Genomic DNA, 25,207 nt, shown 5'->3' on the forward strand with positions numbered 1-25,207 from the left:
ATGATGGATACAATCCATCATAATTCTGGGACTGACACCCGCTTTTGGCATACTACACCCATTATTCATCGTTAATGGGTTAATAAAACTGTAATCTTGGCATGCAGAAAATAAGCTCTCAAAAAGCTACGTTGCCAAAAAAATAAAAATGTTACTTGTCTTTGTAATTGGCGACACAATGCAAATTTGTGCAAGACTGTCGCAGTCGAGCAGTCCTGGAGAATCATGTTCACGGGTCATTATCACTATATGATGATGTGACAAAAAAAACAAAATCTAAAAAAGCAATAGTATAATTGTATTTTTTTCACCATTTCATTCCACGTAGATTTTTTTTCCATTTTTGTGTATATTGCATGGTAAAATTAGAAAAGAAAGAACTCTCTTATGGCTATGTTGACAGAAAAATAACAAATTTATGGGTCTTCGAAAATGGGGAACAGAAAAACAAAAGGCACAAAAATTAAAAATCACCAATGAGTGAAGTTTTAAAGGGAACCTGTCACATGAGAAAATGCTGTTAACCTGCAGATATGAGATTAATCTGTAGGTTAATAGCATTTTGAACCTGCCCGGTGTCGGCACTTAGACCCCTACTGCCGGGAGGAAATTAATTTTATTGCCCCCAGCAGCATTCGGGTTTCAATCACGGGGGGTGGCACCAGTTCAGTCACCGCTCTGTGTTTAGTGAGCAGCGGCTGTAACTGCGCCCCGGCACTAACTGACAGCAGGATCAGCATTAGGGCTGGCTGTCAATCACTGCAGGGGGTGCAGCTACAGTCGCCACTATTTATATACAGAGCAATGACTGAATCCGCACAGGTGCCGCCCCCGTGACTGAAACCTGAACATTACTCTGAGAAATAAAGTTAATTTCCTGTCGGCAGCGGGCGAGGTTCTAAGTGCCGGCACCGGGCAGGTTCTGGATGCTAATAACCTACAGATTAACCCCATATCTGCAGGTTAATAAAGTTTTTTCACGTGACAGGTTCTTAGTTGTTACTTGTTCGCTGAAAGGCTAGGTTCACACGAACGTTTTCTCTCCATCCCAGAAAATTGGTCTGTTCATGCTAATCACAGTCTCAGAGTTTAATCAGAGTTTGATCAGAATGGGATCCAATTTTCTCTGAAATGGAGAGAAAAAGAAAAGAAAAGTTTCTCCGCCTTCTCTATTCTGTCAGTCAGTGAAAATCAAACTGCACTCGGATGTCATATCCAATTCTTTTTTTTTTTTCATGGACCCATAGACATGAATGAGCGAGTGCCAACTGATTTTCGGAGGTAAATCGTGAATTCTGCGATTTTTCTTTTTTCTTCTAACCACTTGGGCCGAGGAAAAAATCAGACATGCGCAGCCCCATAGAGTAACAAGGGTACGAGTGCTACCCATGGTTTTGATGATTTATTCGGTCGTGTGCACAAGCCCTAATTAATAAGCTGCATATTGGGATTAGTTAGGGTGCGACCAGATGGTGTTATAGGGCCTCACAAAGTGCCATACAAATGGGAAACACTAATCCATACATTGTCTCTCTAAAATCTCAACCACCACACAATAATAAGGCGCAATAACCCAGAGAAATACATCTGGAATGGTGAAACCACATATGGAGTAGAGAAAGTGTCATGTAAAAGTAAATGAAAAAAAAAACTTAAACTTGATTATTTGACCCAGAAATGTTTATGTTTATTTTCAAATATTTTGCAGAAATATGAAATTAAACACTATACTGCAGACACGTTCTGTCCTGATAACAGAAATCGTAAAGCTGGAACCAATTATCCTTTTCCCTGTGTAAAGCTTTGTGTCTTTTAAAAGGAATAAACTTGGCATTGGTGTTTATTTTACAATAAGATAAATTGTTACTTATGTTGCACAACATTGTGACAACTCAATTAGTCTTTCCAAAATACTTCAGCTTCCAAGTCAACCATGAAGCACAGTAGTCATCCGTCTTCGTGGAGAATGTCCCTGGAAGGTTTAAACATGTACAATCTATTTCTCCAAGTCCACAGCTAGATCTTCTTCTTCTCTTTGTCTTTCTTCTTAATTGATATCTTGATCTTCACCTCCTTCTCTTTTTCCTTAATTTACATTTCGATCTTCACCTCCTTCTATCTCTGTCATTTACATTTAGATCTTAATTTCCTTGTCCTTCTTCATTTACATCTAGATCCTGCAGACTGAATGGTGGGTCAGAGAGCCTTTAGTAGAGATGAGCGTTGTTCTACTCGAACTGTTCGCCAATCTCAAATTCGAGCTGTTTTGGGCGGTGTTCGAGCCGTTCGGCGAACACGAGCAATTTGAGAAAAATTCGGCTGTTTGAGGTTATGTTCGATAACTGTTCGTGCACCAAAATCATAACTGGATTTTTTCTCAGTAATGATGAAAATTAATGTTAATACGCAGCTTGAGTGTACAGCGGGGTGGGGGGAGGGGCAGGGGATGGATCTCTGCAGGAACAATGAAGATCTCCATTTTTTTTTCTCTTTCCCGCATTTGCAGTGGGGAGGTGCAATCTGTCAGCCTATCAGCAGCGCACACACGGAGCGAAGTGCTTTTTTTCACACAAGCAAGGGCATGTGTCATTGGCAGTGTATGTCACATGTCCTTGCCCTATAAGATCAAGCCATTTTCCCCGTCGCCACCATTTTCTCACTGCTGCAGCTGCGTGTTAGACGGCACCGCTGTTGCTGTGTGTGCTATACCTTGTTAATTTCAAGCCAATTTTCGCACAAATCTACAGATAGCTTGGGAGTAGGGAATAGTTGTGATTGCAGTCCTTTTAAGGACTAGGTTACAGCATTTCCTACGACTTTTATCAGGGAGGTCTGTGCTCTTAAATAGATAGGTTGTGGGAGTAAAGACTAATTGTAATTGGAGTCCTTTTCAGGACTAGGTTACATCAGTTCCTATCAGTTTTTGCCAGGCAGGTCTGTGCCAGTGCTGTGCAAGTTTTTTTCACAGCATTTGGCTGAATCTAGCAAAGCTAATCCTTTTTGGCCTATTGCAGAGTGTGTTAGTCAGTGGAGTAACCTATCTGTGTTGCAAGATATAACACCTGTGTATAGAATACCAATTTTTTTACTGCACCTAGTGAAGTAAAATCTTTTGGGCATAGCATCATTCTATTAGTCCATCTATACTGACCTCCATCAGGTTGCAAACTGAATATAATTTTTTTCTGCATCTAGCTCTGAAAAAATATTTGGGCTTCTAGCAGTGTGTGGGACTTGGTCTATTAGTCCATCTATACTGACCTCCATCAGGTTGCAAATTAAAAATATTTTTTTTCTTCATTTAGCTCTGAAAAAATATTTGGGCTTCTAGCAGTGTGTGGGACTTGTTCTATTAGTCCTTCTATACTGACCTCCAGCAGGTTGCAAATTGAATATAATTTTTTTCTGCATCTAGCTCTGAAAAAATAGTTGGGCTTCTAGCGGTGTGTGGGACTTGGTCTATTAGTCCATCTATACTGACCTCCATCAGGTTGCAAATTAAAAATAATTTTTTTCTGCATCTAGCTCTGAAAAAATATTTGGGCTTCTAGCGGTGTGTGGGACTTGGTCTATTAGTCCATCTATACTGACCTCCATCAGGTTGCAAATTAAAAATAATTTTTATCTGCATCTACAGTACCTCTGAAAAAATATTTGGGCTTCTAGCTGTGTGTGGGACTATTTGTATTAGTCCATCTATACTGACCTCCATCAGGTTGCAAACTGAATATATTTTTTTCTGCATCTACCTCTGAAAAAATATTTGGCCTTCTAGTAGTGTGTCGGACTTTCTCTATTAGTCCATCTATACTGACCTCCATCAGGTTGCAAATTAAAACTAATTTTTATCTGCATCTACAGTACCTCTGAAAAAATATTTGGGCTTCTAGCTGTGTGTGGGACTATTTGTATTAGTCCATCTATACTGACCTCCATCAGGTTGCAAATTCAAAATAATTTTTTTCTGCATCTAACCCAGCCAATAGTTTTGGCCTAATACCACAGTTTGGCCACTCAGCTCTGCTCGGTTCCCATCCATTGTTTTTTTGTGCAAACAACTCCAGAGTTGTGAATTAGTTAACCACCAAAATGAGTGGAAAAAGGCCTGCTGCTGGTGGAAAGGGGAATAGGCGTGTTGGGAAGGGGAAAAAAGGTTGTGTCCGTGGGGTAGGTGTTAAAGCAACAGTAACATCTGCAGAAGAAAGACCATCTTCCAGCCAAACTAAAATGTCTACTTCTTTTAGCGGACAATGTGATAAGATCCCTTTCTTACGGCCACGCCAATCGCTACAAATTCCAGATGAGGCACAAAAACAGCAGGTGCTTCAACGGATATCAAGTGCTCCTTTAAGTGGGCTCTCCTCCACATCAACTTCAACATCACAAATACTCCAGTCCTCAAAGGTGTCACCCAAATCGCACTTGCTTCCTCACAGCTCCCAAATCTCCAGCTGCCCGTCTGAGTATGAGGTAGAACAGATGGTTGAGTCTGCAGAGCTGTTTACTCATACTATAGCCTGGGAATCAGAGGTCGACTCCAGCGCTTCTGTGAATCCAGACGAGGAAATGATCTGCACTGATGCCCAGAATCTTTATGAGTCGGATCCAGGACCAGACGCAGAAGGTTCTGACCATAATGTAGACCCTCATTCCCAAACTGTAACTCCTGTTGGTGGAGACAATGAGGAAGACGATGATAAGACTCAAATACCTGATTGGAGTGACAACTTTAGTTTTTTGTCAGGGCAGGAACAGGTTGGCTCTGAGGACGACGGGTGTGATAACGCACAGGGTGATGATGATGAGGTCGGAGATCCCACTTACTGTCAACCCACAGTCAGCCAAGAGATGAGGTCAGCAGAGGAGGTGGAGGAAGATGCTAGTGACGACGAGGTCAGGTTGCGCCTTCCTGGACAGAGACGTAGTACTGGAAGCACGTCAACAACTGCATCCTCAAACACAACTCTGCCTCTCACCACAAGTCGTGGTGGCTCTTCAGGTCGCATGGGTGCTAAGCCTTGCATAGCCTGGGCATTTTTTCAGATCGATAAAGATGACCCAACTCGTGTTATCTGTAACATTTGTCAGCAAAAGCTAAGTAGAGGCCAAAAAATACATAGTTTGAGTACTTCATGCATGAACCGGCACATGGACATGAAGCATAAGTTGCAGTGGGAAGCTCAGTGTGCTACAATGCGGCCTAGCCGGCCGGGCCAATCACCGTCTGCCATATCTTGTGCATCCGCGGCCTCTTCATCCTCTGTGACTGGGGGGACAGCAGTCACACCTGTTTTGGGGCGCAGACCTGCCACCTCTTTACCCGCAACAGCCAGCGTGATTGGCAGGTCATCATTTTCTTTGGAGGTGGTAACACCAGCTGGTGTTGAGCTCTGTCCGACATCGATAGCACCACCTTTGGATCAAGGCAACCTAACATGTCCGCCTGCATCTTCCTCACAGACCGGCAGTTTGCCGGGGACACCCTTATCAACCCCGTCTAAGCACAATAGCCAGCCCTCGGTCCCTCAGATGTGGACAAGTAAAAGACCATTTCCTCCTAGCCATGAGAAAGCTAAGAGGTTGAATTTCACCATCTGCAAGCTCTTGGCTACAGAAATGCTGCCTTTCCGCCTGGTGGACACAGAGGATTTTCGAGACCTTATGTCCGTCGCAGTGCCCCAGTACCAGATGCCCAGTCGGCACTACTTCTCAAAGAAAGGTGTGCCTGCGCTCCACCAGCATGTCGCACACAACATCACCGCTTCTTTGAGAAACTCTGTGTGTGACAGGGTGCATTTCACCACAGACACTTGGACGAGTAGGCATGGACAGGGGCGTTACATGTCGCTGACTGGGCACTGGGTAACTATGGTGACAGCAGGACAAGGGGCTGCTGTCCAAGTCTTGCCGTCCCCACGAGTTGTGCGTCAATCCTCTTTATGTCAAAGTTCCTCCACTGCTTCTGCCTCCTCAACCTCCTCTCGGTCTTCCACCTGCACCCAAAGCCTGTCTGGTCATGCCACAAGCTTTCTAACTGCGCAGAAGGGATCCTGCACACCTCCTTACTATGCTGGCAGTAGGGCTCAACGTCATCAGGCGGTTTTTACATTGAAATGTCTGGGAAATGTGAGTCACACAGCTGAGGAGTTGTGGTCAGCTCTGGAGAACCAATTTCATGAATGGTTGTCTCCACTGGACCTGAAACCAGGGAAGGCCGTGTGCGACAATGCTGCAAACCTGGGTGCGGCCCTTCGCCGGGGCAATGTCACACACGTGCCTTGTATGGCTCACGTGTTGAACCTGGTTGTCCAGCAATTTTTAGCCCACTATCCCAGACTAGATGGCCTTCTGCAGAGGGCACGGTCGCTGTGTGCTCACTTCCGCCGTTCACATCCCGCAGCTCAGCGACTTACATCTCTACAGAAGTCGTTGGGCCTGCCACTTCACCGGCTAAAATGCGATGTGCCTACCCGGTGGAATTCAACTCTGCACATGTTGCAGCGACTGTGGCAGCACCGACAAGCCCTGGTGCAATACGTTCTGACGTATAGCCTGGGCCAACGAGATTCAGAGGTGGGGCAAATCACGCTGGAGGAGTGGTCTCAGATCAGGGACCTATGCACCCTTCTGCACAGTTTTGAAATGGCGACGAAGATGTTTAGTGCTGACGATGCCATTATCAGCATGACTATTCCGGTGATTTACATGCTGGAGCACATGTTAAACAGAATTCGGAGTCAGGTGGTGGCACAAGAGGAGGTGGAGGAAGTAGAGGAGGAGGAGTTGTATGCGGAAGGGCTAACATCTGCAAGGTCCAGACGGTCGGCAGCACCAAGGCGGCAGGCATGTGAGGGTGGGGGAGATGGTTTTACCAGGGCGCATGGTAGCAGCCAAACTAGTGAGGAAGGTGCAGGAGCCCAGGAAGAAGTGGAGGACGAACTGATGGAAGACTCATCAGATGAGGGAGACCTTGATCACATTTCTGTTGTGCGAGGTTGGGGGGAGAGGACAGAGGAAGGAAGCATGATTGTTACCTCGCCACCAACACAACAGGGACTTGGTGCTCCTGGATGCGCAACACACATGAGTGCCTTCTTGCTGCACTACCTGCAACATGACCCTCGAATTGTGAGAATTAGAAATAATCCTGACTACTGGGTTGCCACACTGTTAGATCCCCGGTACAAAAGTAAATTTGCAGAAATTATTCCTGCCATAGAAAGGGATGCACGCATGCAGGAGTATCAGCAGAGACTGTTGCAGAATCTTACATGTGCTTTTCCACAAAATACCAGTGGTGCACGTAGTGAATCTCACAGTTCCAACTTGCCAACCGTGGGACCGTCAAGTGTTCAGCACTCAAACCGTAACAGAACCACAGTATCTGCTGGTAACATCAATTTTGCGGAATCATTTCACCACTTTTTTAGCCCATCCTTTGCAAGGCCACAGGAGACAAGAAGTCTGACACATAGTCAACGCCTAGAGACGATGGTACAGGAGTATCTACAAGTAAACATTGAAGCCACGACTGTGTCACTGGACCCTTGCTCTTTTTGGGCTTCCAATCTGGATAAATGGCCGGAGCTAGCCACTTACGCCTTGGAGATCTTGTCATGCCCCGCAGCCAGCGTTCTGTCTGAACGTGTGTTCAGCGCTGCTGGTGGTGTGCTGACAGATAAGCGCACGCAGCTCTCCACTGATAATGTAGACAGACTCACGTTCATAAAGATGAACAAATCATGGATCCGAAACGACTTTTCTACCCCTGTGTCATCCTGGGGAGAGTAAAAGCTTGATGATTGGTTAAAATCACCCTACCAACCGTTTTAAGCTTTCAAATTACTAATCATGTTTATCTGTATCTTGACTGGAAAATAATTTGGGCTTTGTAGCAGTGTGCAGCACTGATCCTATTAGGCCATCTATACTAAAGCTTCACCAGATTTAAAATTAAAAATAATTTTTAGCTGCATCTAGCCCGGAAAATAATTTTGGGGCTCCGAGATGCGCAAGGCACATAAGTGCATTCTTGCTGCACTACCTGCAGCATGACCCTCATATTGTCAGAATTCGAAGTAATCATGACTACTGGGTTGCCACACTCTTAGATCCCCCAAACTTTTCGATCAACCTTTTCATTTTAATGAAGACCAAAAAAATGGTCATTTTTGAAATTATAAGCATTAGCAGGTTGTTAGAAACTGAAATCAAACAGTTTTCAACTCAAAACTTTATTCTAGGTGATGTTACATTTTCACATAGGACCCCTTGTTCGAAAGGAGCTTCTGAACTCTCTCGTCCATTGAATTTGTCAGGTTTTGGATGGTTTCTGCTTCAATTGTTTTGCATGAGGACAGAATACCCTCCCAGAGCTGTTGCTTAGATGTGAACTGCCTCCCGCCATCATAGACACTCCTTTTAATGATGCTCCAAAGGTTCTGAATGGGGTAGAGGTCAGGGGAGCATGGGGGTCACACCATAAGTTTGTCCCCTTTTATGCCCATATCAGCCAGAGATGCAGATGTTTTATGTGCAGCATGAGATGGTGCATTATCATGCAGAAAAATGATCTTGCTGTGAAATACACGGTTCTTCTTCTTGAACCATGGCAGGAAGTGCTGTTTGAGAAAATCCACATACATTATGGAGTTCATCTTTAGCGCCTTCAGGGATCCTAAAGGGGCCGACAATCTCTCTCCCCATGATTCCAGCCCAAAACATTACTCCACCTCCTCCTTGTTGGCGCTGTAGCCGTGTTTGCGTGGGGTGTCCATCAACCAGCCATCCTCCACTCCATCCATCTGGACCATCGAGCGCTGCACGGCACTCATCCGTGAACAAAACAGTTTTGAAATCAGTCTTCATGTAATGTTTGGCCCACTGGAGCCGTTTCTGCTTGTGTGAAGTGGATAGAGGAGGTCGACAGGATGGCGCATGCACAGCTGCAAACCTCTGAAGGACCCTGCATCTTGTTGTTCGGGGGACGTTGGAGGCACAAGCAGCTTCAAAAACTTGTCTGCTGCTATGACAAGGCTTTTTTGCCGCTGCTCTTTCAACCTGACGTAATTGCCTGTAGGAAAGAGTCCTCAATTTGCCCTTATCAGCACGCACACGTGTGTACTGTGAATCAGCTACATACTTCTTGATTGCCAAGACACTTCATCCTGATCATCGCACAATGTTGATTGTAGTCATGCCTTGACCTAAACACTCCACAATTTGTTGCTTCTCAGCAGCCGACACATCCTTTTTCTTTCCCATTTTGGCAGAAAATGTAGGCTGCTTAATAATGTGAGAGAGCCTTCTTAAGTAGTCTTGCCTTTCATTGGACACACCTGCCAAACTAATTAGCACAGGTGTCTGCAATTGCTTACAGTGATATAAAGAGCCCTGACACACATCACCATCAATGAGTTTAACTGACAAACAAACAAATTCTTCCCTTATCACTCCTAAACACTTTTTGTATAATAATTTGGAACGCAGTGTACATGTGCTTTTCCACAAAACACCAGTGGTTCACGTAGTGAATCTTACAGTTCTAACTTGCCAACCGTGGTCTGTATGGAGTTGTTCAATAAAGGGCCCAAAATTAAGATAACATAGATGGGAGAGGTCTCTATGAATAGGAATTCCTAAGTATTTGATACCCTGTGAGGGCCAGGCAAAGGGAAAGTTGGACTGGATGGAATCCTATATGGATTTGGGGAGGGAGACATCGAGGGCCTCAGACTTCGCTGCATTGATTTTAAAATTTTACCATGTAACAAAGTGATCTATTTCAGCCATAACAGCATGGATGGATATATGTGATTGAGTGATATATACTAGGACATCATCAGCAAATAGAGAGCACTTGTACTCGGTGCCTCCCACCTCAATCCACCTAATATTGGGGTTATGGCGAATTGATGAGAGCAGGTGCTCCGTCACTAGGATGTATAAGAGAGGGGACAGAGGACATCACTGCCTTGTCCCATTGGTGATTGTGAAAGGTGATGAAAATGTTCTGACGCACCCCCTGGGCCTTGGGACACCCGGAGCCGGACCCTTTTTGGTGGATGCTGGTGGTTGTAGTCTTCGTGGCGGCGACCCGGTTCCGTGGCTCAGGGCGGTCAAACCAGTGGCGGAACTATTTATGTGGTTTTCATGTTTAAATGTCCGACTACGCCACCCGTGGATTGCGGTCAGAGTGAACCGCCGCTACAGGGCAGACCACTGAGGCTGGTGTTGTGGGTGCAGCAGAGCGTAGCATAACTCCCCACGGGAGGAGTATAGCCTCAGGGCAGTGTATGCGGAGGATGGGGGTGATGGTGCAGGGCAGCAGCAGTAACGACACGGAGTCAGTGATGCAGTTCAGGGCCTTTACTCACAGTTCTTATTATCCAGACCACGTCTGCAGGTAACGGCTGCCCACGTCGTACTGTGCTCACCAGGTGAGGGGCTCAGACAACTCCCAGATAACTTTGGAGCACTTCACAGGACCCCCTTTGTGTGTCCTTTGTCTGGCCTTTCTTACCAACACTTCTGTCCGGCTGCCTCGGGCCTCCTCTTGGTAAACTTGGCGCCAGTTTCCCTGACCCTATGTGGTGCCTTCCTAGCGGGTGTAGCGAGGGGCTGCGCCACATAAAATGTCAGAGCCTCCGGTTTCTAGCTGAGGGTCGTTTCCTGCCTCCACTAGTTCGGGGACCGGTCTCCCCCTTTGGCCTGACCCCTCCACGCAGGTGGATTCGGGCGTGCGGTGGCGACTCGCCCGTCCGCACCCCTGGGATCCCTTCATTCCTCGTTTCTGGAGCCTTCTCCGCTCCTCTTCCTTCCTTCTCCCTCTTCCAGGCCTGGGCCTCTGTTACTAGGCCCGCCTCCGGAGCAGAGCTCATGCAGAGCCCCTGCTCCCTGCCACTTCTGCTCAGACTTCTCTGCACTGAACTAAGATGGTGCCCACCTTTTATACTCCCTTCTCAATGCACCCAGGAACTGCTTCCTCCCTGCTCCTGCACTACAGGGTTCCCCTTCCTCAGTGTTCCCTCCCCCCACTCCAGCCAGGGACAGGGACTGTCGTGCCCATCTCAGGGGCATATTGGTCGCCCTGCCCCACGGCAATGTGGTGTAATGCATGCAGGTGTCGGGTCCTGATCCACACTCCATCCTTACCTGAGAGTGAGATATCACACCTCTGGGTGAGGTGCAATACGTCTGTAGCAACCGAGCCCTCAGGGTGCTACAGTTCCATTTATCTTCAGCCTAGGTGACGTATTGCGATACAGGGCCGTGATTTTGGCTATAAAAGGGTCCCCTAGACCCCTATCCCAAGCTTTTTAAGAGAATCATATATGGCGTGCCAGGAGACTCTATGGAATGCTTTCTCAGCATCCAACGAGAGTATCTAATTACAAATTTTTAACTGCATCTAGCCCAGGAAATACTTTGTGCCTAGTAGCAGTGTCTGCTAGTGAGCGGATTATCCCGGCTGTTAAGCAAGCTGCACCACCTGTAGTTTAGACACTTAATTTTTTCAAAGGAAATGCTTCGGGACCATGGGATACTTAGTGAAGAGCATCAGGAGGCACCCCAAGGCATAGGGGCTGGGACTGGCAGTAGGATGCCTTGCGGTGGACAGCCGAGCTCGATCCTTATAAAAGCTTTTTAACTGCAGCAGCTTTAGTGGACGCTACTGGAGCTGGAATTACCGCGGCTGCTGGCATGAGACTTGCCCTCCAATAGATCCTTGTAAATGGATTTAAAGTGTATTCATTCAAATTAGAGAGACAATTTAAATTAAAAAGCTTAGAGCTGCCTACACCACAGGGGGGCTCGCTCGACCCACCAGCGGACAGGCACCAGTATTGGGAGAGGGGGGCTGGCCGTCAGGGTTCACCGCGGCTCTGGCACAAACCCGGCGACACGGAGGTGGCACGGGCAGGAGCGGACTGGCCGTGTCGGCTTCTCACTTTTTGGATTTTAGAAGGGCATGACATGCCTATATCTGTGTCTCCCCCTCCTTTTAATCCTCCACCTCTTTTATTTTCGCATGACTATATGTACTTGTCACTTTTCCATGTGTTAGTTATGTCTTCTGAGCAGTTTGTCAGCTTTTGGACACCTTTGAAGGTGTTTTCTATGTGTTTCTATGTGTTTTTGTTTGCCTGCCATTGGTTTTAACGGTGTTCGAAGGTGTTCGACGAACAGTTCGACGAACAGTTCGGCGAACACACGGGTGTTCGACGAACCGAACCGAACTCGAACACTACGGGGGTGGCTCAACACTAGCCTTTAGCTCTATTCAACGATATTTACATCCTGGGGGCACGGATACCGCTGAAATTGTGATGATAGGGGAAGAAGAGGAGGCCGGTCCCCCCTAACTCACGGGCCTCTTAGCGGCCATGGGCAGTACACCCCTGACTCCTTTGAAGCCCAACCCAAGACCAACAAAGGCAGAGACAGGTGCCTTCATCAAGCCTCTGCATTTTGCTGTCAGTGCTCTGATCCAGGGCCAGTTTTAGACAAATTGGGGCCCTGGACGAAATTCAAAGTAGGGCCCCACAATTTTGAAATATTTCAACAATTACACTGTTAGGCTGTGTGCCCACGATGCAAAAATGCTCCGGATTTTTCCTGAGCGTTTCTGCATCTCTCTGGCAGAAAAAACGCATGCGGATTTTACATGCGGATTTTACATGCGTTTTTTCCTGCCAGGTAGAAGCGGATGTGAAGCGTTTTTAACATGCGATTTCACATGCGGGATGTCAAGTGCTTTCCAAGCGATTTTAGCATCAATTGGAAAAGTGCTTGACAACTTGGTCACACTATATAAATCCATGCAACCGGCATGGATTTATATACTGTGACCAAGTTACAATGCAGCAAATGCAGCATCAATAGTAAAAAAAAATAAAAAAAAACATTATACTCACCTTCCGATGGCCCCCGGTCTCCTCAGCGATGCGTCCGGTATCTTCGGCTCCCGGTGCTCTAAAAAGGACATTCCATGACGTAATTTAGTCATGTGATGGTTACACAACCATCACCTGACCGCTGACGTCAGCGCTCGTGTGACCGTCACATGACTAAATGACGTCACTGAAGGTCTTTGAAGACCACAGCCGGAAGCCAAGGAGACAGCAGCGCCGCTCAGAGGAGACCGGGGGGCGCCGGAAAGGTGAGTATAAGGTTTTTTTTTATTTGAATTCTTTTTTAACTACAGGTTCTATGGTACCCGGGTCTGGAGGAGAGTCTCCACTTCTCCAGACCCGGGTACCATCCGCACATTGAACTGCATGATATCCACATGTGCACGTGTAGTCATGCGGATGTCATGCGTTCCAATGCAAGTCATTGGCGGCTAAAACACCGCAATTCCGCAAAATAAATGGTAGTGCTGCAAATTTTTCCACAATGATAATCCGCAGCGGAAATTTCTGCAGCATGTGCACAGTACATACGGATTATCATTGGGGAACATGGCAGGCCTTCTACCATGCGTTTTTTAAGTGTTTCCACGGCGGAATTGCCGCTGCGGAAACGCTTAATAAGCGCATAGTGGGCACACAGCCTTAGGGTCGGTTCACACAAGCAGATAAAACATCGGTCTGAGTTTCATCCAGAAAAGCGGAATGATTTGTTATTTTACTCAGCAGCTATGCACCTGACTGTGACATACAGTGACTAAGGGGTTAATGTCACTCAGCAGTAAACGTGTTCCAGATTTGTCTTGTACATGCAGTTTTGGGGAAAAATCACAGCATTAATTTAGTAAAATTGCAAATACTGTACATATTTTACCGCCATTACCTTAAGTATCTGAGAGTCTTTTTGTTATGTTTCCACAAGTCATGACTTTACCTGCACAAGATAAGTTTATCGTAACTTTAAGGTCTGGTTTCCGCAGTCTTGGCCGGGTCTGAATAAATCTGAATTATTGTTGACACTTGTAATCACTGCGATACACTGGAGACTGCAACGAATGTTCGTCATCATTGTGAAGTTTTTATCTAAACATTCTTCTAAACTCTGAGAAATCATTTTAAGAACTTCGGTTATTTTTTTTCTGCCAATTTCAGCTCCACTGCTTAGATTCCTCTAAAGATTTATTTGCTTATGTAGTTCAATGAGGTGATTTGAAAGAGTACAGAAACCTTTTCAACCAATATTGTTATTGTTTCTTATGCATCTAAAATTAAAAAAATGGAGCAAATCTGAAAAAAAAAAAATTGAAATTGATAAACCAATTTTACCGTTTTGTGTATACAGCTCCAATGCAATCTTTTGTGCTTCCATGGTAACTGAGTATAAACAAAACCCTATAACGTCTGATGCTGCTGTGCTGACCAAGCAATCTAAAATATTCAATATGCTTTACTTTAGTTTACTTGGGCGAAATGAAGTACCCTGGCTCCATCACTGTAGTACCTGCCGCAGCAAGTACCATCAGCAGTACCTGGTGCTACAAGTCATCCCAAGCTCAAAACCATTCACATCAGGCACAAGCTAAAGTATGAACATACCCCTGTGTCAGGTAACAGGTGCGAACACATCATTAGTGCCAGGGGCCAACGAATTAAGGGGGCCCACTTATACCGCCAAGGCAGGTGGAATTGTGCGGTATGATGAGCTAATGAACTATGGGCCCTTAGAGTGTTCTGGCACAGGGGCCTCTTCTGTCTGTGTCCGCCCCTGTCAGGTACAACAGTGAAGGGCACCCTAACAAGCAGAGGAAGCTGTTTGGTTCCCTGTCCACCCAACCACATTTCTGAAAGAGTCAACTGATCACTACAGGTAGGAGCTGATTAGTAATTACCTGATAAATAAAATAAGAAAAGGAATTTACTTTTCCTCTGTAAGTTATACATTGTGCCCCTCTTTCAAACAGACCACTATGCAGCTGCCTCCTCACCCTACTTGCCCAGCCTCTGAGAGGAAGCACCATGATCTTCATGTTTTGTTGCCAGTTCTGTCTCCACATAAGGCGATTGGAGGTGTAGCTGATAAAGAAGCTGCTGTGAGATTTTTTCTCCCTTACCTCCGTATCCAAGATGCGGAGCGGACAGGACCAGCGCAGACTCCGCATCTGACAGGGTATCTCTGCATGTCTCACCGCTGTCAAACAGCCTTGACACTTGCAGGCGCTGCAACATTAAAAGAAATGCCGAGCACGCCAAAAAACTCGGCAAGAACCCGAGCGTGCTCGCCTAAGGGGTTAATGAGACATACTCGCTCAACACTAATAATAAGTTATGTGTTAACACAAAGATGCAGTTGACACTTGATGCACTTGATGCACTAAACACATAGATACATTTGCACTTTATTTTTTGAATTAAGCTGTTTACATAAAAAATTAATTATTCAAGATAACTGTTCCTGGCACGCCAGTGATTTACATGGGTTGTTTTCCCTCTTTTCATCTCTTGCACCTTTTCTGATTTTAAATGTTTTTATTATGATATGAATAAAATTGAGTTTTTATTATTGATTTTTTAGCACTTCCATTTTTTTTACCTTAAGGCTACAGCCCCACTATCAGTATTTGGTCAGTATACGGTCAGTATTTTCTCTCAGGAGTGGGAGCCAAAACCAGGTGAGGAACAATCAGAGAAAAGGTATAATAGAAACAAGTCACCAATTCTGCATTTATCACCCACTCCTGGTTTTGTCTCCCACTCCTGAAAAAAAAAAATACTGACCGAATACTGATAGTGGGGCTGTGGCCTTTGTGTAATTGTGCACCTCAGTAAATATGTTATACACCAGTCATTTATTATAATATTTGTGATTTTATGTATTCAGTTTAATTGCAGGAAAAAATCAAGTATACAACTGTCATTTATCATTGATCCTCATTGTTTACAAATTGGATGTTAATGGCAGAATCAGGAAAGGTAAAGGGGCCAATAGTGACAATTACATTTACAATAATGATCGATCGCCTCTTTTCCGTGATTTAACAAGCTGCCCTGCGTGACGTGGCCTCATGTGTGTGTTTACATATACTGTCATTCGCCTTACAACCTACGGCAGACAATATGGCTTTTAGCAATACGAATCCATTCTATTAATGCAGTGTTATACTTAAATATTACAGCTGCAGGATTTTGCATCAAATTTCAATAGTGACACAATGTTTGCGTGAGATGGAGGCAAGTTCTAGCGAACTCTGCTAACCACTGAACCACCATGCCAACCAAGATGAAAGACCCTTGAATCTTTATCTAACACTCCGTCCTGTAACACCAGGTTCACACTTGCATTATTTTTTGCTCTGCAGCTTCTATACCGTAAAAGTGAATGTAAAAGGCTGGCAACAGATGACAATTCTCTGCATCAGTTTATTTACACCCATTTGCTTCAATTACAAAAAATAAATAAAACACGACGGGCGGCGTCAACCGAATCACTTAAGTCTCAGTTTTACGTCATAAGATAGTTGTGGAGGTTATTAATGCGATCGTAACTTTAAAGGGTCTGTCATCCAAATAACTATTATATATATTATATTTCTTCATTAACATGAAACAGAGCAAGACTGTGAAATATTATTGCAAAACAGTAAGCAAAATACAATAAATGACACAGCAAGATCTACAAAGCAGATTTTAAGGTAAATATAATATATCTTTATCTATATATATATATATATAGATCTACATATCTATATATATTATCTACATATCTATATATCTATCTATATTTATATATATACTGTATATCTACATATCTATATATATTATCTACATATCTATATAGCTACATATATATCTATCTACATATCTATATATATATACTGTATATCTACATATCTATTTATCTACATATCTATATACAGTATATATATCTACATATCTATATATATTATCTACATATCTATATATCTACATATCTATATATATTATCTACATATCTATATATCTACATATATATATCTACATATCTATATACAGTATATATATCTACATATCTATCTATCTATATATATACTGTATATCTACATATCTATATATATTATCTACATATCTATATATCTACATATATATATCTACATATCTATATATATCTACATATCTATATACAGTATATATATCTACTGTACATATCTATCTATCTATATATATATATATATATACTGTATATCTACATATCTATATATATTATCTACATATCTATATATTTACATATATATCTACATATCTATATATATCTACATATCTATCTATATATATATACTGTATATCTACATATATATATATCTACACATATCTATATATATATATAGATACATATATATATATATATCTATATATATACATATATCTATCTATCTATATATCTCTATATATATATTTAAAGTTGATACGACCGGTCACTTCTCATGTCTGCGACTTCCATAGTTGTTGTGCGGCTGCAGCATATACAGGAGCCATGTGCTATTCATTAGCCTCTGTACTCACAGAGAAGACAATCTGAGCTTTTTTGGACTAAACATTCTTTATTGTCATTACATATTATGGATGAAGTTTTCATGGAATTTAAGAGAGAAAATGGAAAAAAAACAAAACAATCCTACCACATCAGAATATGGAAAAATTTGCAGAATATTTAATATGAAACATCTTACGCCCAATTACATATTTATATGGATATCAACATTTATATTACTGTAAGTATATATGATGATGTCTGCAAAAGCGCAGTGAAAATTAATGTCGTTATGTAAGAGATGCATTTTAATCAAAATAGTAATAACTAAGCAACCTATGTTATTTACATGTACTATTATTATTTACTCATTTACTTTCTGCAGGGTATTTGCTCATTTTGTTTTTTTTCTTTGGCTTTTTCTGTGAAATGGTAAGAGTGTGAGGGTGCTCTACACATTACATGTATACCAACTAAGGCCATGTTCACACTAGGCGTTTTGTTAACTTTTTCTTTTTTTGCAGCAAAAACCTGCTCTCTTGGCAGTAAAGAAGCTGCAGGAAAAAAAACTGATTTTTGCTGTGATTTTTATGTGTTTTTTGCTGCGATTTGGGCGTGCTACATTTGTCTCTTGTGCATGCTGATGAAGTTTAGTGCAAAAGAAAAAATAGTGATTCTATTTCATCAGGTTTTGGCACAAAAAACACTACAAAACCTGATAGCTGCGTTTTTTTCAGCATTTTTTTCACCACCCATTACTTTCAATGGGTGAAAAATGCTGAAAGAAGTGACATGCTCTACTATGCAAAAAAACATGCAAAGCACAAAATCCTTAACAAAAAAACAAGCTGTGTGCATGAGATTTCTGAAATCTCATAGACTTTGCTGGTACTGCAAAACTCAGCTGAGAATTTGCAGAAAAAAAACACTGAAAAAACGTGGAGTGTGAACATAGCCTTCAGCTTCGGCTCATTTCTTTCGTTTTCATAGTTTTCAGACTATATATATACTCTATATATATACTGTATATATGTATATATGACACAAACAGAGGATATATAGAATAGATATTATGTACTCTATATATACATAAAGTGAGAAAGAGGTAGAAATACATATACAAGTTTATGCATATCTAACAGAAATATATGTATGCAGCTGTGGCCAAAAGTTTGGGGATTTGACCACAGGTTCTCAATGGGATTGGGATCTGGGCAGTTTCCTGGCCATGGACCCAAAATGTCACGGTTTTGTTCACCGAGCCACTTAGTTATCACTTTTGCCTTGTGATATGGTCTCCATCATGCTGGAGGCAGCATTGTTCATCACCACATTGCCCCTGGATGGTTGGGAGAAGTTCCTCTTGGAAGATGTTTAGCTCCATGGCAGTGTCTTAGGCAAAATTGTGAATGTGTCCCCTCCATGGATGAAAAGCCCTCACATATGAATGGTCTTATGATGCTTTAATGTTGACATGACACAGGATTCATGGTAGGTCTCACTTTTTTGTCTCTCGACAATCATTCTTCCAGATGTCCCATACAGTCTGTAGGGGCTTCATCAGAGAAAATAACTTTGCTGGAAGTGCAGGGATTAGACAGCAAACAAGGGTAAAGTTATTTTTTCTGATGAAGCCCCCTTTACACTGTTTGAGACATCTGGAAGAATGATTGCCTGGAGATGGAAAAAGTGAGACCTACCATAAATCCTGTGTCATGGCAACAGTAGAGCATCCTGAGACCATTCATGTATGTGGGCTTTTCATCCAGGTAGGGGGCTCATTCACAATTTTGCCTAAGAAACTGCCATGAATAAAGAATGGGATCTAAACATCTTCCAAAAGGAACTTCTCCCAACCATCCAGGAGCAATGTGGTGATGAACAATGCTCCCTGCAGCATGATGGAGACCATGTCACAAGGCAAAAGTGATAACTAAGTGGCTCGGTGAACAAAACCGTGACATTTTGGGTCCATGGCCAGGAAACTCCCCAGATCTCAATCTCATTAAGAACCTGTGATCAATCCTCAAAAAGCCGGAGGTGAAACAAGGACACAGAAATTATGATAAACTCCAAGCTCTGATTAGACAAGAATGAGAAGTGATCAGTTAGGATTTGGCACAAAAGCTGATATCCTGCTGCCGAGGAGAAGGGCAGAAGTCTGGAGAAATAAGGGATAGCACTGTAAATATTGAGACTTTACATAAACTTGATGGATTTTTTAATAAAAGTGAAAAATGTATAATTGGTCGTAAGATGTTCCCTATTAAAAATTCTGCAAACCTTTCCAGTATATTCACAGGTTTTATGTGCACACAAATATATGGATGGGATGCATGGATGCTGGAAATTAGTCCCATTGCACCAAATTACAGAAACTGTCAGAAATGCTAGTACATATTATTCTCTGTCACCCATTTACACCTCCACAGGCTGCGACACCTTACAAAGGTGCAGACATTTACATCACTATCTAAATGAATTAATCTCCATCACACTATCTATACTAGATCTGACGTATACAATGTAGCGTGTAACCTGTGCATCACAGCCATTAACTTTTGATTAATATCTCACGTCTATTTTTTTTTTTATGTTTTTGAGCAAATATGATATAAAAATCAATACGCAGTTAAATCAATAAACGGTAAAATCTCAGCTTAATTAGTAACATATTGAACAAATATATAATGATCTAAAAAAATAAACATATTATTAATTCTCTACTTATTTCTGGAGTACATTCAGCTTCTAGGCTGTACGGTGCAGGAGCAGGTTGCCCTGAGGTTATATATGAGCAGTATATACAGTGTATACAGCGCTTACCTCGCAGGTAGACAAGGTGACACAGAAGGAGGCCGGGGATGAGCAGAGTCCACGATGTCTTCATCCTGAGCGAGTGTCAGTTGTGGAGTGGAGACTTGGACACGTTATACGAGCGCTCCCCTCCAGCCCTCTATATTTATAGACTGCTGGAAACTATTTATTTTGGCCCGAAGCCCAGGGGCTGATTTTTCTCGATGATTTCCTTCTCTGACTGTTCACACCTTTATCTGGGGTGGAGTCAGCGCCAGGTTCATATCGCATATTGCATTTTCTTAAAAGAAGTAAAAATGTATTGCAGCATGGGAGAAAGAATAGAACTTTTGTTCTTTTCAAGGATGCATTTCTTGCTATTACTTTAAAGGCGAATTTAAACCATTGTGATATTGTAATTTTGCTCCAAAAAAAAAAAAAAATAAGAAACTTTGCAAATGGTTTTAATTATAAAATCTCCTATTATTTTCTGTACAAGGCTCCTAGTCTGAGCTACGTGTCGGTCTCTGCCCTCGGACTCTTTTACTGTTTGCAGGTTATAAAGAATATGAGGCTGAGGGCTTGTACCAAATTAAAAAACAAAAACAAAAGGAAGGATCAACTGTCCGACATTATATGGAAAAATATTAAAGAAGTTCTCCAGTCTCCTGAAATCGATGACCTGTCCTTAGGATATGTTTCCAATAGCAGAAAAGTTTAGGTTCGACACTTGGCACCCCCAACCAATTATTTATTCAGCCAGACATAGACAGTGAATGGAGCCGAACTGCGCAGCTCTGTGCAATGTGTAGCAGCTGTAGCCAGGTACTGCAGATCAGCTGCAGATACCTTAGTACAGGGTTCCCCAACTCCAGTCCTCAAGGCCCACCATCAGGTCATGTTTTCAGGATTTCCTTAGTATTGCACAGGTGATAATTCCATCATCAGCACAGGCCAATAGTTACATCACCTGTGCAATACTAAGGAAATCCTGAAAACATGACCTGTTGGTGGGCCTTGAGGACTGGAGTTGGGGAACCCTGCCTTAGTAGATAGATCTTTTGGGCCTGAAGAGACTGGTGTATTTACATCAAAAATTCATGCCAGAATGGCTGTATAAGCCTGATATCAAAATGATCATTCTATTAGTTCAGCTAAAGAGTAGAGAGATCATGAGTCCCAGTGTCTTCATTCTCCACCTGCCCAGCCTGACAGCTGCAGCTTGTACTGAGCAGTGTGAGATCTCAGCAGCAGTAGGTAGGAGGGACATTAATGAGCCGCCAATCAGGCTATGTGGGCGTAGATTGAGTTAATCGTTCATCAAGGATTTTACAGCCATTATTACATAAATTTTTAAAGTAAATATGGCATCGATTTAAAGGGGGTTTCAGTACCGAGTCGCCGCCGCTGCTTCTGATGTCTTATTGTCTGCAGTGCTGATGTCACATCGACAGCGCTGCAGCCAATTAGTGAGCTGTGAATGGCTCAACCTTGGCAGAGCCACTGAGTTCAATGGCTGCAGTGCTATCGCTGCATCCAATCATTGAGCTCAGTGGCTCTGCTAAGGTTGAGCCATTCACAACTCACTAATTGGCTGCAGCGCTGTTGATGAGACGTCAGCACTGCAGACAGTAAGGCATAAGGAGCAGCAGCATAGACTCAGTGCCAGATCCGTAAAGGAGCAAAGCAGCCTTTTTCATTAGGCGCCTATTCCTGCATCTATGCAGCTACTTTTTTTTTTTTACTTGTATAAATTTATTTGTATCAATTAAATAGTGAGCGACATAAGGGCCAAAGACCCCTGAAGATCAGCCGGTCATTTTTTTAAAAAAAACTTTGCATCTTTACAAACACGAACTGGTGAAAAGAAGATCAAAAGACTGAACATATGTACAGCAAGGTATTTTTACATTGCTTTGTATATGTTTATACCTTTCAGCATTTATTTAGTGCTTATTCAGGCGGGTTACAGGGTGAGACCCCCTGAAAAAGTATTTGAAGCTAATTTTTCTGTAGGAAAGAAGTTGTGTAAAAGACGCATTTTTGACATTTTTATGTGTTTTTGATGCGTTTTTCTCACTTTTTTATCCATTCATTTGAATTGGTGAACAATGCTGCAAAACTGCTGAAAGAGCTGACACTCTGCAGATTTGGACCGTTCAAATCCGCTAGAAAAAATAAGCAGCATCTGTGTGAGATTTCAGAAGTCTCATTCACTTTGGTTGTACTGTGAAGTGCAACATTTTTTTGGCCATGTTCACATGTCCAGTAGTGATCCGTTAGAACAGATCCAGCAGCAATGCGTTGGCAAAAAAGTTGAGCGGACACAAGTTTTTAGTCTGCTTTTAAATAACTGATCTCAGCTGGATCCGTTTTTTTGTAACATTAAAGTCTATGGAAAACTCATACGTTAATCGGCCATCCATTTTTCTTTCATTTGTAACGGAACCGTTTTTGATTACTGGATTCAGTAATGGATCCATTTTTTTTGCGTATTGGATCCAGTGTGCAAAAAACGGATCCTTTACAAATGACAGAAAATGGATGGCTGATTAACGGATCCGTTTTCCATAGACTTCAATGTTAGAAAAAAACGGATCCAGAGATCAGTTATTTAAAAAAGGAATAAAAAGTTGTGTCTGCACAACATTTTTGCCAACGGATTGCTGCTGGATCTGTTCTAACTGATCACAACTGGACATGTGAACATAGCCTTGCCCTTAAAAAACATGCATAAAAAATGCAACATGTGAACAAGCTCTAAGACTTTACTAGAACTAAATCTTTGCATTACTTTAGATTTCCTTGCATATTAACCAGCACACTCATGGATAACCACAAGACTGCAGAGACTGATCTACTAGCTCCTATCAGCAGCTTCCTCCTTAGTGAAATGATTCATTATCTCCTCTGCTGTTTTATTTGTTTGCGGTAGGGGAGTGTTTATAGGGGATGTGCATTTTGTAGTATGTCATCTTCAGTGTTTTATTGTGACCTGATGCATTTCCCATGGCTTTCTTATTCCTGCTGCTAGTTTACTTTACTCTCTTTTTTAGCAACTGCATCAATGCAGTAGCCATAAACTTTATTCTTGGCTTGTATTTCTTGTTAATCATGCATTTTTTTCAGATTTTCCTTACAGCTTATCTGGCAAGGTAATTTGTGATTTACCTGATTGGGATTGTGGCGCTTCTGTATATATATCTCTAATACACGTATTAAAAACTAGAGTTGAACTCACCGGTGTTGTGAACAAATCAGGTACTACCATAATGAGGAACATACACTCATACATGAGACCGGTGTGAAAAACACACAGTCATTGCAAACCACGAGTACACTGTCACTAGTGATGAGCGAGCACTAAAATGCTCGGGTCAAGCAAATTGGAATGCTCGAGTGCTCGGTCCGAGTAACGAGCCCAATGTAAGTCTATGGGAAACTCAATAATTTTTCAGGCAGCTCCCCCCGGCGGTCTGCAGGGGGCCTAAAAATTGCCCAAATCGATGGGAACAGTGCTCAAATTACATGGGAACAGCATGGGGAAGACCCCTGGAAGCATTTTTGACTCCCAGGTCAATGCTGTCAACAACGTTGTCAGAGGTATTACACCACTTTTACAGACTCACAATAAAACATACAAAAACATAACCAAAATGGATTTTCCTGGGAAAAATGTTAAGGAACATCCTTTCCAGGGTAATGACTTGTATATAAGGCAAAATAAATAACCAAAAATCAAAATTCTCCTCCATACCTTGGGCTATGTTCACACATAGCATTTTTGCACTTTTGCATTGCTTTCAATGGTGAAAAATACATTTACCAGTATATGTAATTTTAACATTTTACAACCTTATCTGGCCGTGTGGTGTGTGAGACATCATCAGACACATACTGTTTCATTTATGAAGGAGGAACTCTGAAAGACACAAATCCTATTTTTATAGGGCCATCAAGAGGCCCTCACTATTATTAAAGGGCTATCAGCCGGCTATGCTTTGTCGTTCTCATTATAAAGGAACGATTTCGCTATACAGTTATTGCGTATGCAGTGACTGCAACGGCTGCCTATATTTAGGAATAAGCCCAATACCAATTTAAAGACATACAGGAGGGCCTCTGTAACAAAATGTTCCCATTATAAAGGAGTGGTTCTGATATACGGTTATTGCGTATGCAGTGACTGTAACGGCTGCCTAAATTGTAGAAAAACCCCAATACCAATGTAAAGACACATAGAGGAGGGCATCCATAACAAAATGTTCCCATTATAAAGGAACAGTTCTGCTATACAGTTATTGTGTATGCAGTGACTGCAAGGGCTGCCAAAAATTTGGACGCACTCCAATGCCCCTTGAAAGAGACGTAGAGGAGAGCCTCATTAAAAATATGTTCCCATTATAAAGGAGCGGGTCTCCTATACTGTTCATGCGTATGCAGTGACTGCAAGAGCTGCCAAAAATTTGGATGCACTCCAATGCCCCTTGGAAGAGACCCCTGGGGGGTATACATGAACATACTGTATAACAAACATTTCCTACGGGCATCATAAACACCCTTAAAAAAATTTATGTGGGTGTTGCATGATGGTCACCCTGGTGATATGGTGGTGGAGGATGAGGAGAAGGAGGAGGACAACAACAAATAGACAAAATTAGGAAGCATATACCCATGTCTGGGTGTGAAGAGGTGCATGGGAATAGACCTCCCAAAAAAAAGACACTGGACTTGACTTTATGTTCCGCTGCTATCATTCGGTGGTGTTGAGAAGCCTGGCCCAATCCAGCCCTTGTTCATTTTTATAAAAGTCAAACAGTCAACATTTTCAGTTGACAGGCGGATGCGCCTATCAGTTATAATTCCCCCGGCGTCACTAAAAACCCTCTGTGACAAAACGATAGTGGCAGGGCAGAACCTCCAAGGCGTAGAGAGCCAGTTCATGCCAAGTGTCCAGCTTGTATTTCCAATAATTATAAGGCACACAGGAATCACG

The 25,207-nt window shown here is 42.6% G+C and overlaps 1 protein-coding gene across 1 annotated transcript in view; it reads right to left on the reverse strand.

The window, feature by feature from the left end:
- LOC141268723 (C-C motif chemokine 21b-like) overlaps positions 1 to 20,398 on the reverse strand; it is a 71,494-nt gene extending 51,096 nt beyond the window's left edge. Inside the window, exon 1 of the mRNA XM_073680347.1 lies at positions 20,242 to 20,398. Within this exon, the coding sequence (XP_073536448.1) occupies positions 20,242 to 20,305 (64 nt within the window). The 5' untranslated portion in view covers positions 20,306 to 20,398. The remainder of the gene's footprint in view (positions 1 to 20,241) is intronic.
- Between the last annotated feature and the right edge of the window lie 4,809 nt (positions 20,399 to 25,207).

Source organism: Phyllobates terribilis, unplaced genomic scaffold, assembly GCF_046119375.1.
Source record: "Phyllobates terribilis strain yellow unplaced genomic scaffold, ASM4611937v1 Scaffold_1__5_contigs__length_1240528914, whole genome shotgun sequence".
Taxonomy (NCBI): domain Eukaryota; kingdom Metazoa; phylum Chordata; class Amphibia; order Anura; family Dendrobatidae; genus Phyllobates; species Phyllobates terribilis.